The sequence below is a fragment of the Ochotona princeps genome, chromosome 6 (genome assembly GCF_030435755.1).
Source record: "Ochotona princeps isolate mOchPri1 chromosome 6, mOchPri1.hap1, whole genome shotgun sequence".
NCBI lineage: Eukaryota > Metazoa > Chordata > Mammalia > Lagomorpha > Ochotonidae > Ochotona > Ochotona princeps.
In genome coordinates, this window is record NC_080837.1 from 7939502 (window position 1) to 7957547 (window position 18046).

Here is an 18046-nt window from a genome sequence, read left to right on the forward strand (position 1 = left end):
TCTGTTGTAATTCCTGGTGTGGCTCCTCTCTCTCTTCCCAGCACATATTCTTATACTACAGGTGGTGAGCCACTGATAAGCCCCTCTTATGGACCTGATTCCACTTCAGAACAGTGAATCGGGACATGGCAGTTAGGTGTGGAATCATCCAAGGTTATCTCGAAGGTTTCTTCAGAGCCTTCTTAAAACCACCCGAGAGAACATGTTTCCTGTTCTGCATAGACTCCCAATCCAGGTGCTCCATTCTCTGAGGCAACTTCTCAGGGTGCCTGACAAGCTGTAGGGGGCGGGGCTCCTCCCAGAAGCACCTGTTGCGGCTGACTCAGGACCTCGGCCACAGGACTGCCACAACTGTGGGAGCACAGGCATCCCTTTCATCTGCTGGCTTCAGGTCTGTTGGATATATTCCCAGAAGGGGAACAGATGGGTAATATGTGGAGATCTATTTTTAGATTTTAGAGAAATATCCATACTGTTTTCCATAATGCCTGCATTCACTTATATTCCAATGAATGCTGTGTTAGCATTCGGTATGTGTGCACATATATGTAAAATGCTTACATGTGCAGCAAACATGAGGAAAATATTAAAAATGGTTAAATCTGAAACAAAGAAGGATCCACCACAAAGCAGAAACTCAGAGCAAACTGGGAGGGCTTGGCAATCCAGGCTGCAGGTCAGATCATGACTACCAACTTCAAGAGGAGACAACAGGTACAAAACAATGCCTTCCGTTTGTTCTTTGACCTGCTGGACTGAAATTGCGCATAAAGGATCTGAGACTCAGAACAGAGGTTTTGTAGGGTAGACGCAAGACATGAGTTGCTTGCCTCAAGTGACACAAACAGAAACAGGTGCTGTTGGCGCTGGATCCAACTGCAGCTTTTCCTTAGTGGCTTGAACGTTAGGGAGAGCAGCGTGGCAGTCTTGAAGACCAGCCCGAGCTTGACAGGCGCAGGCCACACTGATCTTTCTCAAGTATGAAGAAAATGATCCTATTGCTATAAAAGTGGAATCCCTGTGTCATCCCAGACAGACCACCTTTGCTTGATGAAACACACCTGGTATGCAAATAAACAAATAACTGCCATGTTTGTAAACAGAAGAGCAATAACAGACAGGGGCTGAACAGTTTGCTGCATATTAAAACAGTTCATATGGTAAGTTCGTTATGCAGCCTTCAGAAACACATAACCTTAAATTATCAACACAGAATGACATCTGTAACATAATTTTCTTGCTTAAACATCTAAGAAATGATTTGCCCCATCATGATTGTTTTTTTTCACTACCAGAAAATGGAATTTTCCCTTGGAAAACTGACATCTCGCAAGTTCACTTCCTTTTGCGTGCTGTGATGACTAGAAGGCCTTCACAGCGGGTATGACCTTGCGGAAGAATTTGTGACCTTGGGAATTGGTGTTTTCAAAGACATAGCCTGGAGGAGAGGGGTAGCCAGCTGGGCAGACTTCTTGTTTCTTCGGCGAGTACTCTACGGAGTACGTGGTGACGTCCTCAAAGGGAGCGGCACTCTTCAGGGCCACGTTCAAGGGTCTGCAGCTCTCTGTTGGAATCAGTTCGTGTGGCACGTAGTGAGATCGGAAAGTGCTCAAACCATCAAATTTTCCAGATGGGTTGGGGATCTGCTGCTGCTGCTTAATGAGTCCTTGACGGCAACTCTCCCAGGCTGGAAAATCTTCCTGCGTGGTGCTTTTCCCTTGGAAAGGAGAAGGGTTATTCCTTGTATGGGAAATCGGCCGGATGGGGACCACACGGCTGGCCCGATAGGGCACGTAGTCGAGGTGACTGGTGCTATGCAGCTGCATGACTCCCGCAGGAGGCGAGTACTGGGCCACTTGCTTCACTCTGGGGGGCGGGATTTCCCACGGCTGGAATCTGTCCCGGGACTCGGTGCTGCTTTCGAATTGCGCCTTTTGGGTCACTCTGGTGTCTGCAGGCTTGCAGATTTTTGCCATCTCACCAGCAAGGCCCTGAAAGTCACACCGATGGGTTGTGAGGTCCTCAAAGGGCTGGTCACTCGGCATGTAAACTTCTTCAGGCCTTGCCAACTTGAATTCCAGCGGACGAGGTACGTAATCCAGGCGGTGACTGGTGTCGCCATTGAAAGGGGCGGCGGAACTTCTTACCACCGGGGAGGGTTTAAAACTTTGCCTCGGTTTCATCTCCTGGGGAACGTAATCATCCTGAAACGTGGTTGCGTTTCCGAATTTCACGGTAGGGGGATGATAAGCTTCTTCTGGTTTACAGAGTTCACTTTTCTGAATGTCCCAGGCTCTATAGTCATCTTGAAAATTAAACAAATAGTTTTAAAATGACAGAGAAAACCACCAGCTTCTAAGATCAGGACCTCCTCACTGCTAGACACCCTTTGTTTCCTTTAGGAAGCTGAAAACCAGGACCAAGTGTGAAGTTTCTGCGATTCTTTTCAGCTTTGCTCTTTCTGCTTTACTTTTACTTTCCTATCCCCAGCTTTGCATTTTAATACACACACCCTTCCATCTTCAGACTCATCTAATTACACACCCGGAGGTGGCACAGCTGAGCCTGATGGTGGCTAATTCTTGGAAACCAAACCCATCTGTGTGTGTTGGAGGTGAGGGCAGAGTTTGGGAGAATGTAATTGTATTCTGGGGAGCTGCTTGAAGTTTCTCATCGCAACTCATAATGTGCCAGGATGAGATATCAAATTCGGGGCTGAAAATATAATCAAGGGACGAACCAGATGTGTGGGAAAAAGTGACTGCTTCGAGGGGCTCCTCCAAGGACAGAATGGTTCAACATTGAGATATTCTAGGCAAGCTTTAGATGCTTAACAGAGGGAAGAGGGCTACTTGTACTATCTGAGAAAGTGGCCTGGCTTCAACCTGAAAGTTGTACACATTTAGAAGTTTAGGAAATCCATGGAAATACACATTATGGGGGAAAAATGATGCCTGGGTTTCAAATTTTGTGCACCAAAATAAACTTGTCTTTTCCTTCTGCTGCCCTTTAGCCTGCTTTGTGAAGCTTGCTAGAACAGAGATGGGCAGTGTTAACCTTCCACTTAAGGTCATACAGGTCACACTGCTAGACGAGAAAAGCAGTGACTTGGGAAATACCATGGAATTGGCTTCACTCACAAGTATGTATTCTGAAGTATGAAAATTAAGTTATAAAAGACTGAGGGTTTTTTTTTTTTTTACACTAGGCACTGCATGAAAATCTGAACTATACTGCCCATGCAATGCGCACTGGAAAAGGTCAAACTTCAAATGCTTATGATGGGAACAACTTTATGTGGATACTTCCTTCAAAGAGAGAAGTTCCTCATCCGTAGACATTTCTGACCAAATGGTCGAGTTTTGGACTCAACTCCCTGGTGTCTGGATAAGAGCAGTAACCTGGCCCAAGAGAAGACATTCATGATGCTAGCAGGGACTGACTGGCGAGAGAATAAATCTTTAAAAAAAAAAAAGATTTTATTACAAAGTCAGATATACAGAGAGGAAGAGAGACAGAGAGGAAGATCTTCCATCTGATGATTCACTCCCCAAGTGACTGCAACGGCCGGTGCTGTGCCGATCCGAAGCCGGGAACCAGGAACCTGTTCTGGGTCTCCCACATGGGTGCAGGGTCCCAAGGCTTTGGGCCGTCCTCGACTGCTTTCCCAGGCCACAAGCAGGGAGCTGGATGGGAAGTGGGGCTGCCGGGATTAGAACTGGTGCACTCTAACCTTTGCACACCTCAAGCTGACCACAAATACTCCGGAGGAAGAGACGAATCTGAAAGAATGTATGAAGTAGAGTTGGAGGGCCGCTGAAATCCTCCTCAAAGCAGGCTTGTAGAAGAAACAGAATGGATAAACAGGCAGGGGGAGCTGCTGGCTAGCACACTGGTCCCCAGGGCAGATTTGTGAAGAGGAGTGAAGACGCGGTGTGAGAGACCACGCGGCTGACTGCAGAGCTGGAGGGGGCGCTGTTCTCCCTCTCCCTTTTCTCCCACTTCCTGCGACTTCAGCAGGGTCTCTTCATCATCAGGTATCACAAAAAACACTCGCCGTTCTTCGCCAATGAAGCACAGAACTCCCAAACTGTTTTTGCAGTGAATCACAGAAAGTCACAGGTGTCAAGGGAGATCTACAGTTCCACACAATCACACAGGTACGGCCCTTGCCGCCAGAGAGACCGAAAGAAGGGAGACGTACGGGAGAAAACAGACATGGATGTTTCTCCTCCACCAACACCATCCTCGGCTTTCAGAAAAGGGAACAGGAGTTTGGAGACTAAAACAAACAAAAAAGATTTTGGAGACTAAGAGACAGTGTACATCAGGATGTATGTCGCTGCTAGATGGTGGTAGAAGGCTGACTTTCTCCCTATGATAATGCCCAAACACAGATGCTTGGATTGCTGTGTTCTAGAACTGCCATGACTAACATTTACAACGTCCCAGTCTTCTCATGGCTCTCCTGTCTTTGAGAGAGGAAGTCTGCTTTCTTCTGAGCAGCTCTGTCCTGTGGGGAGGCTGCAGGTCGGCTCCCCGTTGGCACCCATAGCCCCATTTCCCTCACCGCAACGCAGGGGGCTGCTGTAGGTTCTCTGAAGACAGAAGTCCCGACTGCCTGCACTCCCTGCGGTGTGGAGGTATCGAGGATTTGGAAGCAGGTTTTAAAAACAGCCAGGGGAGTATTATTGCCATCTACACACCACTAACCTACTCCTGCAGACTTAGAAGCAACGGATGACTCCCAAACGGGAATCTCCCCTGCAGGCCTTCCTTCAAACACCAAACGCTTGCATGGGGACTCCTGCAAGACATCTGTGTTTGGAAGTGCCTTAGATGAATCAAAACTCAGTACACCTCAACCACATTCACTGTCACAGCTTGTAACACTCTGCCTTGCTCTCTATTTTTCTTTCTCATTGACTAACCTTGGGTTAGTCAATTTATTTGTTTTTAAAGATTTTACTGATTTTTACTGAAAACTTAGATATACAGAGAGGAGGGACAGAGAGAAAGATCTTCCATCTGTTGATTCACTCCCCAAGTGGCTGCAATGGCCAGGGCTGAGCTGATCTGAAGCCAGGAGCCAGGAGCTTCTTTGGGGTCTCCCATGCGGGTGCAGGGTCCCAGGCCACAGGCAAGGAGCTGGTCGCAAGCGGAGTAGGCAGGACATGAACCGGTGCCCATATGGGATCCTGGCCGTGGCAAGGCAAGGATTTAGTCACTAGACTACCACACCAGGCCCAGGTTATCAATTTCTATGGACTTAGATCAAGTTTGCTCATCTGTTTCCACATGGTTACGATGTGTCCATGAAAGGAATTCCTTATCTTGATTACTGTGTTTCTTTTTATTTGTAGTACTTACCATTCTGGCTTCTATAGTTTCCATTTCTTTGCTGAACTCTACATGGTCATGTCTTGTTTCCATTATAACATTTAATATGATTCATCATTTTTCAGGTGATTGTTTTTTTTTTTTTTATCTTTTTCGTTTTTTATTTCTTTTTCAATTTATTTGTTTTTTGTTAATTTTTTTTCCAGGTGATTTCAAAACCTGGTTTTGCTTTGGTCTCTTCACCTACATACTGCCCTTCTTCCTTCATCCTTCCCGCTGTAAGTCCCTTCCTCCCTTCCTTCTTTACTTTTTCAAAATAGTACCTTGATAGTGTTACATTCATCCTGTTTCTCAGCGGGTAACCAGTCTGCCCTGAGATACAATTTCCTGTGTTTCCTGAACTTTAACTTCATTGGAGGGTCCAGAGAGATAGACACAGCTGTTAACCAATCATAATGTTGTTGTTGGCGGGCAGTATTGTTGGGACCGCCCTTCTGCCTGCCCCCTTCTCCTATATAGGCTTGTGGCTTCTCTCAGGCAGAGCAACATTCTTCACCACCAGTTTGCACCCAGTGTTTCTGCTGTGAAGAGCACTGTCGCCTCACCCGTTGGTGGCCTCGGGACCTGCTGGACAGAAGACCCCCGAGGTGATAGTTCCAAACTCCAGGTCATTTCTGACCAGGTTTTGATTTGATCTTTCCTTTATGGTAACATTTTTAAAAACACACCTACAACTCCCTAGAATGAATTTCTTGGACAGATTATAGGACTATTTTGATGTTTCATTTCTCCTCGAGTTAGCTTTGGTAAATCCTATTTTTAAAAGAATTCCTTTCATCCTTCCCTTCTCATTTTCTTCCTTTCTCTTCTTTGTAGAATTACAGTTGGAGTTTGAAAGACGAAGTATGCAGCAAAGATAATAACAGATAATATTTATATTAAGAAGTGGACGTGCTTCTTCTGACAGGTCTTGAGTGAACGGGATTAAGGATTTGGGTTTTGTTGTTGTTCTTCCTGGTTTCCGTGCCCCCTTCAGCTTCAAACCCTTCTGGCATTATCTTTCGCTGCGGGGTGGGCTGGTTTGCATGGGTTGTTTTTATCCGCTTCTGCTCCACCCTCAGGTTCAGGTCTTTCCCTTGTACCTGTATCTCAGAGCTGTCACAGTGACTGATGCTTAGTGATCCAGTGTGTGTGTGTGTGCGTGTATGCGCACTTCCCATGTTGGCCTGGTCAAGCATCAGTCAGGCAGGCCCTGTGCCCTCAGGTCTCAAGGGAAAAGCCCTCTCAGTGCTCCTGTCCCTTCCCTGGAGGGCTGGTACCAGGACAACTTCCCGTTTCTCCTTCCTGTTGAGAGGTTTCCTCCCTGGCTCGCTGGGAGGGACGGAGTGGGGTGTCCCCCCACAGAGCCTCAGTGCTTTCGTCCTGGAGGTGAGAGCTCCCTGTCCTTCCTCCCAACAGTCTTTCCTGAAACCACACACCTGCATCCCTAAAGATTCTTTCAGGCCTTCTGATGATTATCAGAGCCTGTGTTTGTGTGTGCTTATGTCTGAAGCTCTCAAAACTTCTATATTCCCCCAGTATCCCACATTCAGTTTTCAACAATTTGTTAACAATGTAACAATGTACATGGATTTTTTTTTTTAATCATGTCTGTACAAGCTGCTTCCAGGGAAACTGCTTGCATCCTGCATCAGTTTGGAAGCAGTGGTTTTGTTTTGTTGATTTGTTTATTTTGTTTTTGTTTTTCCCCTTAGATTTTGGGCTAATTGTTGAGCAGCGATCTTGGCTTTCTGAAAGGTTCATGAACACTCACAATCACAACTGTGTAGATTGGCCGTTCTCTTGCTGTTAAGACTGATGGCATACTGTCTCCAGGATCCAACACACAACACAAACATTCTGGACTTTTCTTTATGGTTAACAATTCCAAATTACACTTACAACTTTGCAAATCCAATTTCTTGAGCAGATACAGGACTATTTCGGCTTTTACTTCCTTCTTCAGTTTTATAAATTTTGTTTTTTTTTTAAAATTACTCATTTTTCTAGGTTATAAATTACCAGCAAAAGCTTTTTAGAATATTTTCAGTATATGAAAGATTAATCTTTGAGTTTTAATGGACTATTCATTTACATTTAATGTAATAAATGAGTTAGCCTAAGTTGTCTATGCTATTTGTTTTTATTTTTTTTCATATTTATCCCACACCCTTATTTCCTTTTTGAATTAATAAAGGATATATATTCCATTATTACCCTATTAGCACTTTAACTATAATTTTATTTCTAAAATAAAATATCAGTTGTGTTAGTTCTTTAAGCATTTTGGATATTATTCCTGTGGTTGATGCATGGTTTTCAATATTTTTTCCTAATCTGTTCTCTTCCATTTTGACATTTGCTTGTTGTACAGGAAGCTTTTTACCTTGATGTAACCCCAACTGTTCATTTTTGTTTTTGTTGCCTGTGCTTGTGGTAAAATTTGGAAAAAAGCAAGTTATTGTAAAATTCAAGGGATATTGCCGTATTTTCTTCAAGGGTTTTTCGATTTTAGGCTTTATATCTAAGTCTCTAATGCATTTTGGGTTGATTTGGGTATATGATGTATGAGGGTCAAGTTTTATTCAGCCTTTACAACCCCATTTATTAAACTTCTCCATTGTGTATTTTTGGTACGTTGGGTAAAAATTAATTGACGGTAGGCTTGTGCATCCTTCAGGGCACTGTGCTTTGCTCTGCTGGTCCTTCCAGAAGTTCATATTCCAGTTGTACCATACTATTCTGATTACTCTAGCTTTGTAAGATAATTTGAAATGAGGAAGTATGATGTGTCCAACTTTGTTCTCTACAGATTTTAGAATTGTTCTTGCTGTTGCAACCTTCATAGGATGTGCTGAGCTTGGAGTGCTTTTAGAGGCACGTTCTTTCGAACAGTGTCAATTCTTTCAATCAATGAGCACAAGATAATTTTCCAGATGTTTGTTTCCTCTTCAGTTACTTTCACTATTTCATGGCTTTCAACGTGTGGATCTTTTATCTCTGTGGTTACAAATTATAGTTTATAAATCATGCTACAATCCAGACTTCTGTACTCTTTAGCATGGCTAATACGGAGCAGGTTAGCCCCTAGGACATATTTCTTAAATTGAATATCAAGCTATTGAATTATGTAAATTTTAATATCCTTGCATTTTTTAGCTGCAGCTACTAAGGACGTTTCTGTTGAATTGCATCTGCCTTTTATTACATAGAACCACATCTCACATCTCCAGAATCTAAATGCTGCCTTGCTGACTGGATTGCAGGATGTTTTTCATAATCATATTCCATTTTTGCTTTTCCTCTGTCCACTAACTTTTAGACAACAGTAAAATAAAAAGCCTCTCCCTATTGAGAGTTCAGACAATACAACTGTGGGGACCAGCAGTACAGTCACACGCAAAAATGAAATCATAGTTCTACTGGCACATACATACAAAGCTGGAAATTCCAAATGTTAGCCTTTCTTCACTAGGACATTTTAGGAGTGTGACCACCAGAGGGCGCCCAGAATTCCTCAGCCATGAATGATGGGAATCCACAGGAATAACGTGTGTGTGCCGTATGTGAATACTTCCATGGTCAGTTTAATATTGATTCTTGTTAAGGGGAAAATCTTATTATGGTATACAAATGAAGTAATTTAAACGAATTAGCATCAGTCATTCTCATTATCTTTTATGTCAAACTTTATAGTAAATTGACTTTTATGCGTTTCAAGATCCTAGCAATTCCTATATCCTGTATTTGGTGATGTTTACTATGTGTATAGTCTTATAATTGGATTTTTTGTTATCATCTTACATAATTGTAGCATAAGGAAAAGCACTACTCCTGACCTCTTCAATAAGTGAGCTTGTATGGATAGCACACACTCAGTCCATTGACTAACAACGGCGAAATTTAAGGGGAAAAATAGGTGTTCATCTAATACCTAATTAAAGTTTGAATCTTACTCTGTGGATGCTGTCACTCTCACACATCCAACCAGCCACCTCACATAGACTAATGCAAAGCTCATAACCTATAAATGCAATTACATTAATAGGAAAAGAAAATGTAGAGATAATATTGGAGATCAAAATAGTTAAGAAAAAAAAATTAAGATCCTCTGCCCCACAAGTAATAGAGTATTTTAAAATCAGGCAGGATTTTAGAAACTCTTCTTTTGGAAAGAAAAATCCATTATGCATTGCCTAAAAACTCTTCCTCTAAGTCAGTGGCCGGCAGGGGAGAGGTATTCTGATGGTTCCTCCTACGCTGGACGTCTCAGAAGAGCAGGCCCCTACGCGGCCATCCAGCTCCGTCTGCCAAAGGGCAGAGAAGCCCATCCCACCGACAGAGGCACGTGATGCTCCCCTCTGGCCTCGCTCGATATGAGAGCAATCATCTGGCTCTCCATCTGCTAACGTTCTTGCTGCATAGGTTGGTTCAGAACTTTGTTTGTTTGACTTTCTCAAAGAGGTCAGGACTTCTGGTAGAGTTCCAACTCATTCTAGGACAGGAAGAAAGGAACAATGCTAACCCAAAGTAACAGATACGACACTAACGCTTACTTTTTGTTGTTATTCTTTTGAAATATACTTGTGTTTTGAGATCTAGAAAACTAAGTGGCTGAATTTAGAAAAGAATCAGGGTTTTTTTTAACTTCCTATGAAGCAAATGAAAATTGATTGTAAAATGTTCTTTTGACCAGAGACAAATGTTCTTTCCTCTGCCGTCACAGCTAACTCTGGCAAGGCACTAAAACTTTGATTTGGTATTGGATGTGGAAGCAGGAAATAAAGTGTGGCATTTTGGCTCCTTTGCTTTTGAAATGGCAAGTTACCTTTATAGGTTGGGAGCGTGTCCAGCTTTCCTTTTTCCACTTGTTTTCTCTCCCGAGGCTGGACTATCGCCACAGGCTGCACTTTGTAAGAATTAAAGTCCCGCTTATAGGTGGTACCAAGATCGATCTTGCCTGGTTTGGGTTTATACTCTTCTGGCACGCGGCGAGGCTGTGTGACTACTTCATAAGGACGGTAATCCGATCTGAAACACATAAATTCAAAACGTAAGACTCACAGGTTCTTTTATTTCCAACTATTTTAATGCAATACTGAAAACTTCCAGACTCTAATGGTGATAGTTAAAAAGTTAATTTCAGAAACCAAGTAGGGGGCAGCACCATGGTGTAATGGGCTGCTTCTGCCTGTGGCACCAGCCTCCTGGAAGGGTGCCAGATCGTGATCTGGGTGCTCCACTTCTTCTGCAACTGCCCGTTTAGAACCTGGGAAAGCAGTGGAAGATGGCCCAAGTCCCTGTGTGGGAAACCTGCAAGAAGCTCCAGGCTCCTGGCTTTGGATCAGCTCCACTCCTGTTACGGTGGCCATTAGGGGAGTGAACTATTGGATGGAAGACTTCTCTGTCTCACCTTCTCTATGTAAATCTGCCTTTCAAATAAAAATAAATAAGTGAATATTTTTAAAAAAACCCAACAAAAACTCCTCAAGTGAATTTCCTCTGAAAGGTCCTATCCAGTAAATAAATAGCTTGAGAAAAGTAAATAAAAATCTAGTCTTTAAAAAACATCACTACAATAGATTTTCTATTATTTTGATGTTGAATAAATAAAATAAATAAATAAAATCTTCAAGTAATTGAATTTGTGTGACCTGGAAGACAATCTTTGATGACAGTCTTGATGAAACTGTAAATTTTCAGAGCTGTAGTTACCTCCCTGATTTTACTTTGTGAAAATTCCTCTGAATCCTACACCTAAGGATTATAGTAAATTATCTGGCCTATTGTATTCTCATTGAACAATGCCGCCTTCCTGTTTATTGTCACAAGATCAGTAACCCCACTTTTAAGTCATAAATCACATCGTGGTATGGATGTTGACTCTGATTCATCTCTGCATCTCACAGAAGTCTTTGCCATGGATGAGAGCCAGAGGATAAATCAGCCACCCGGGGCATCATGGAACCTTCTGAGATAGAGAGGGGGGCTGCCAACATGGTCTGCTGGAATGGCAGAGATTCTAGCCCCAGACCGATAGCGCTGCCTGGTTCCGGAGCCTGGCTCTGGCATTCAGTAGCTGCATGACTTTGAACAACTTAGCTACTCCATTTCAGATCATCTGTTATTTTACAGATACATTCATATGAGTATATGCTTGGAAGAGTACTTGGTTTATGGTAAGAGTATTATGGGCACTGCTACTGTTATTACTGGAAATTTCCACAGGTCACTTTTTCTTCTGGACCCTATTGGCTGTATCACTGATTTATGATTAAGTCCTAATAAGTCAGAATTGACTGCCTGAGCTGGAAAACTCCAATTATAAAATAAAAACTCACCCAATCGCTTCTATTCACAACCTACCTTCTTGGATTGGTTGGTTTGATGTTCTTACCTGCTCCAGCCAACCTCTACAACCCGTGTCCATCTGATTTCCTCCGTGGCCTCTTCCCTAACACAGCTGTCAGGTGCACAGGGGCATCTGTAGGATGCCACCCACCCTCGTCTGACTCAGCTTCTCCAGCAGTCATGGACAGGAGCCCCCACTTCCTTTCCATCAGATTCTCTCTCCCTGCCTTCCTCACTGTCTCCCCTTACCTTCCCATGCATGCTCCGGTCCTTATCCAGTGTTTGCTCTAGGAACTCTGCTCTCACACTTCATTCTGCCTCCCTGGGAGTGACTCTCACATCTCAGAAGCTCCATACTGGAGCCTACAAAGAGCTCTTGAACATTCATCAGCACCTCCAAACTCAAAATGCCTTGGATCACGTGAGTGAGCCACTCCATCAACAATCTGGCCCTTTTTGCAGATCCATATTTTAGCAGAGCACAGAAATCTGGGTCTCCTGCTTTATGCCTGAGTCCCCCTCATGGCTAGTCTATCTTAACAACCCCTATCGGCTTTGCCTTCTAAGCCGCTCTCAGACCCACCGCGTTTTCCCCATCATCATACCCAAAGCTTTCAGAACAGCTCACTCCAATTGCTTCAGTTATGTTCCTAAACCCGCATTTTTGAAGTAAGCAGGCAGCAGGAATAGATTTGCATCCTAAAAAGACCATCTTGGCAGACTAAATTATGGAGAACAGAGCAGAGAAGCAAGAGCTACTGCGGCAGACAGTGATCAGGACGTCCCTGGGTCCCTCCAGTGCGTGAGGGTGGAAGACCGATTGAGTCGGAGATATTTTTAGGAGGCTAAAAATAAAAAAAGAACTTTTCCCCATTTTTTTTTCTCACTCTTCTTCAACTGAATTCAATTCTCATCTTTCCTTTTTGTTTTCTGTTTTCCCCAAGTTGTGACTTAACTACTTCCTTGCTTCTTGAGGGTGGATTCAACTTCAATCAAGCAGCTTGTTTCAGTTGAAACACTGGTAAACTTTTAGAGCAGAAGAGTTGGGAGGAAAAGAAGTAAAACAAATAACTGTTCGATATTTACTTAAACGTAGTTATTCCTTCCATTTTCTCACGGCATGCTTGGAATTCCTGCTTGGGTTTAAGACTCTGACGTGGAGGGACACTGCCATGCATAGCATAGTTCTCCAAATATTCAGTTGTGGGGCAGAATACGCCAGAGTTTTCATAAATCCGTGTAGTTCCATGTGGGCAATGGTGCCGCCTGTGCAAATGAAGAAACTGAAAGATTACTTAACATTCAAAAATAGTCTATAGTCATTGCATTTTAATCAAAGCCTTCTAATACATTCAGAATCTGTTTCGTTTTTAATTTTTTTTTGTTTCATTTTTGAAAGGTAAAGAGGAAGATACAGAGAGATATTGAGCCACTTTCCTATGTGTGTGGCAGGGAATCAACTACTTGGGCCGTCACCAGCTGCCTCGCAATGGGAGAATAAACAAGAAGTTGGCATCAGGAGAGGTGCTGAAACAAGAACCAGGCGACCCAACACTGGTCATGCGCTCCCCAGGTGGCATATGACCTGGTCGGGCAGCTTTACCAACACCCAGGAAAGCGTTTCTTCCGCAGCGGTATTTTCAGAAACAACAATTATATTACAGTGACCCCTTCTGTGGTGGAAGTTCTGGTTTCCCTCTCATCTGATTGACCTATTGGAGCACAGAGGCTCAAGAGCTACCAGATGAAGTTCCCAGACCCCTTGCAGACAGGGTCCATGTGCGATTTAGATTTTGCCTGTTAGATAGTCCCAGGAGACTTTGATTTGGAACAGAGTGACGCAGAGGTAGTGTGCAATGGCCGTCCTGTGTGCATCGACTGTGGTTGCAAGCACAGGAGTCTGGAGGCAGCGGCTGCTAGGCTTATTTGCAAGGTGGTCTGGCAGCCTCCTGACCTTGGCAGAAGTTGAGTGAGTTCTGGAACTTAACGACTGTATTGCAGTTTTCTGATTGTGGCCGAGATAGGGGCTCCCTTGGCAGTCCAGCTCCGTGGCCAGATTTCTGGGACTATTTCCTGGAAGCTTATTTTGAAAATGGCTTTTGCTTTTGCTCCAACTGAACTATATATACTCCTTAATAAATTCCATTTTGCCTAAACTAACAGAAACAGGTGGCTGTTTATGCTGCCGGTAGCTAAAATCCCTGAACAAACTGAGAAGCTGCTGTTGTTGAGAATGATGCGGCTGCTGGAAGACGGCGAGACCGACAACTGTGCAAAGACGGGTGGTGGAATGGTACACCCGGTAAAGCAAATTCCGGAAGAGAGGTACCGGCTCTGCAGGTGAAGCAGAACCATGAATTGTATCTGGACCAAGCAAATCCACTGGAAGAAAAGAGGCCAGGTTTTTGGAGGTTGCTGGGCCAGCATGAACAACTAGTACAAGCAATTGTGAAGAGGGGGTGTCTTAGGCCACTCTAGTAAACCTGTGGGGCAGTGCACATGTTCCAGAACTAGCAACAGGCAGGGGTCCTGGGTTCCGTATAACAGGTACACACCGCTTCTTAAAGAGCTGCACGAAGTTACAGAATTCAGAACTCCCACAGCTGTCATTGATTTTACTCTCCAGCAATGCAGAGTTAACAAACCCCACAGTGTGGAACAATTGTAAAAAGAAAGAAGACATCGCCTGTCTCCACATTTCCGGTTCCCCCACAGCAGCAACTTCTTTCTTCTTATCTTTGCTGGGAGCCACATCTGTGAGGTTCGTTTATGAGCATCTTGATCTGTTTACTTAAACGGCCACCCTTTCACTCTCAACACAGTGTTTCACTTGGACCTCTTCGGGTTGTCTGGTAAGCTCACTCCTTCAGCAGGTGCTAAGTGAGGGAGGGTCGCGGTGGGGCTGGCGGGAAGCCAGTGACAAGTGTATCAGAAATCCACACTGTGACATAAGCACAGCACAGAGAAAAAAAAAAAAAAAAAAAAAACGAAGCCAGGAAGTGGGGACAGTGTGTGAGGACAGTGTGTGAGGTGGGCAGGAAGGCTGAGATTTTGGGTAGTGTGCCATTCTGAGCGAAGATCTGGCTGGAAAAGATCTCTCTCCTTATTGTAAGTTGGCTGTATATGTATCTTTCAGCAAAACTATGAAAAAGCTTTGTTTATTTATTTATTTATTTTAGTTCACCAACTTTAAACAGTCTTCCTGCTCATTTGGCTTTGCACAACGAGGCCATTAACTCCCAGACACTGCTCCCTTGACTTTCCCACTTTGTAATCTGATGGAAGAAATCCACTCAAGATTTTCCACTTCCTTTCACATTCCACTGTTTGTTCAGGTTTTGTTCTTCAACACAACTAAACCATCATCCCACCCCCCACTGCCACCTGATTTTGGAAAAATGGAAAATCCAGGATACTGTATCTTTATGCTACAGTGGCTATTGAGGCGCCACTGGACAGAGCGGTCCAGTGTGTACTGCAGAACTTTCCCTTGCTTTTTTTTTTTTAAATTGCAAAGTCAGATACACAGAGAGGAGGAGAGACAGAGAGGAAGATCTGTCCGCTGATCCACTCCCCAAGTGAGCGCAATGGCTGGAGCTGAGTTGATCCAAAGCCAGGAGGCAGGACTTTCTTCTGATTCTTCCAGGTCTCCCACGTGGCTACAGGGTCCCAAGGCTTTGGGACATTCTTGACTGCTTTCTCAGGCCATAAGCAGGGAACTGGAGGGAAAGTAGGGCCTCTGGGACACAACCAGTACCCATATGGGATCCTGGTACATGCAAGGCAAGGACTTTAGCTGCTAGGCTACTGTGCTGGGCTCCTTTTTCTTGCCTTTAGTGTCTCTTACCTACCAGTGTCCCCTATAACTACCCCTTCTTGTCTAAATCTGTTGAAATCTCATCTGTTTATGAACCTTCTTTCCATTTTCTTCCATTAAATGGGATTACTTCTTCTGGGCTTTGGTGGCTCCTGGGAAAGGTGTGAATGGGTTGCCTTCACAGACAAGTGCCACCCCGCCACCTTCTTTCCTGTTCTACATCCTTCTCCCTCCTGCCTTCCTCAAAGCTCACCCATTCTTTTCCACCCAAGGGTTTTCGAACAAAGTGGATTGTTACAAAGCCTTATTCCTCCCCACTCACCTGGGCACTCCCAACTTTTTTTTTTTAATACTCCATTACAGTTTAATTTACATGAAAATTTGTATATATAACTTATAGAGGGGGAAAATGTTAAGAGATGATTGAAACTATTGTTACATAGTGTCAAAAAAAAAAAAATCCTGAAATAGAAACTTCACCCAGTGTCCAAGTCAGGTCAAAAATAACTCATGGAAGTCAAGGTTATGTGTGGTTCCTGCTGGGAGAGGCTCTTTACTGAAATCCCAAGGACTTCCTTCCATGGTAACCCCCTCTTTCTTTCAAGCAGGTGCTTTCCACTTACTCAAGGTGGCTTGGCTGGCGGGGGAGGGTCTTTGTTCTAGTCTCGGTCTGTGTCTCAGGAGGTGACCACATCTTAAAAGGGACACTCTACTAGCTCCTGACTTTGCCAGTGATGTGGGTACGCAGAGCATAAGCCTGAAGGCAGCAAAGGCATCCCTCTTGAGGTTAGTACATGAACTTCAGGAAGGGGCACTTCCGTGGCTGCTGTCAGCACGGTGGCAGCTTTCCAAGCCCAGCAGCAACGCTTCTTCCAAACGTCCATTTCCACACTGTTTTGCTACACATCATGGGTAATGAAGATCTAATTTGTAATTACACTTCCTTCAGTGCCACAAGGGTCACGCACTAGCATCTATTCCTACAAGGAAGTTTTCAATTCCCATTTTGCGTTTTTATTTTTGTAGCACGTTTGTTAACTTCATGTTGATGAAAAATTTATTATTTTCACCCTGTTGTGGACCGTTTTAGAGGATATATAATGGAGTTTAGCAGAAACATATGTTCAGATATGGAGACAGAGTGCTGTGTGTCTCTGTGCATACGGACCAAAGATGGACTCCCAGTAGAAGAACTGAAACTATCCCAACAGTAAGATGATGGACTCTCTGACAATGTCTATGCCTACATTGTCGGGAAACACTTCAATCACAGCATGATGGACTTGTGACTGTTCATGAAGGACATCCATTGTCAAACTAGAGGGGAACTCCATGGGGGGAGGGACCTTGGGGAAGGCACCGGCAACCCCAGAACCTATGGAACTATGTCATAAAACAAAATAAAATATTTTAAGTGTAAAAAAAAGAAAAAGAAAACACCTTAAATCCTTGGACTACTAAACTAATTAAGGAAAAGGGAGTCACTAACAGAAAGCCAACTGATTCCCCACTGCTTCCTGTTAAAGGAGCTCAAGCTGGTTACAGATTAAGAACAGGTTAATTGATCTTGTACACCAGGGTTTGCAGATTCGCACCCCAGAAAACAATTTCACTTTTTGCCCACCTCTAGTTGCAAAGCAGGTTTATTAAGACCACTTTCTAGCAGTGCTGTCCTTGAAGGCGATTCCAAACGCGAGGGGCCCGTCCAACAGTCCAAGAGAAATGCATCGTTTGAAAAACCAATGCATGAACTTCAAAGTTGTTTCTATTTATTTTTTTCATCAAAACGAACTTATACGTTCATTCCACTTTCCATACACCTTTCTGATATACCTTCCCAGGAAGGGCCTGCATGCCCCTGCTTCTTTAGCAAACAATGAGCTCATGACCCGAGAAAGGCATCTGTGTTTACAGGTGGCATTCCGCGGTTGTCAGGGAGCACTCACAGGGCCGCAGGCTGGGCTTCAAGGCAAATCTTCGCAGGTGTGCAGCCTGGCCGGGTGTAGGAATGCAGTCTGGCTCCCAGGATGGCAAACCGAACTTATTAGCAGTCCAACAGGAATCGCAAACTGAGGACTAGGCGCCATTCTTGGTAATGCTTTCCTTTTTCTTCTCCCGGTCTGATCAGATCCCACCCCGGTCCAGCTTGAACCCTGGCCACTGACAAACACTATATTCTCTCCCTGGCCAACAAAAAACACTTCCCTGCTCCAGCCAGCAGGTGCGAGGAAGAAATCTGGGCGCGCTCCTAGTCCTTGCACCTGCGGGGTGGGAGAGGCTATGTCCACTAGGCCCCGGCTCGCCCCCACGCCGGCGGCTCCTTACCCGCAGGTGCAAATCTGACACAGACACCAGCTCCGCATGCTTTCGGCTCGCAAGACCTCTTCCTCCAACTCGCCTTGGCCCGGGCCAGCTTCCGCAACGCCTCAGCCGTAATGGAGACAACCGCGGCGTTTCCCTGGTGACGGACGCGGCGCCCGCTTCCGGCGGCGTCAGAGG

General features: G+C 44.4%; 1 protein-coding gene across 1 annotated transcript; it reads right to left on the minus strand.

Moving 5' to 3' along the window:
- Positions 1 to 1300: 1300 nt before the first annotated feature.
- SAXO2 (stabilizer of axonemal microtubules 2) lies at positions 1301 to 18029 on the minus strand. Its single transcript, XM_036495546.2, has 4 exons — positions 17873 to 18029; positions 12817 to 12996; positions 10208 to 10410; positions 1301 to 2305 (listed from the first exon to the last, which is right to left on the minus strand). Exons 1-4 carry the CDS (start codon positions 17908 to 17910, stop codon positions 1362 to 1364), a joined length of 1365 nt encoding a protein of 454 aa, XP_036351439.2. The 5' UTR covers positions 17911 to 18029; the 3' UTR covers positions 1301 to 1361.
- Between the last annotated feature and the right edge of the window lie 17 nt (positions 18030 to 18046).

Excerpts from the sequence above, each read along its gene's own strand:
- SAXO2 (XM_036495546.2), bottom strand. The coding sequence starts at position 17,910 with ATGCGGAGCTGGTGTCTGTGTCAGATTTGCACCTGCGG. Across the intron at positions 12,997-17,872 it reads TGTCAGATTTGCACCTGCGG|GCGGCACCATTGCCCACATG; the intron begins GTAAGGAGCCGC and ends TCATTTGCACAG. Across the intron at positions 2,306-10,207 it reads CACGCTCCCAACCTATAAAG|ATGACTATAGAGCCTGGGAC; the intron begins GTAACTTGCCAT and ends TTAATTTTCAAG.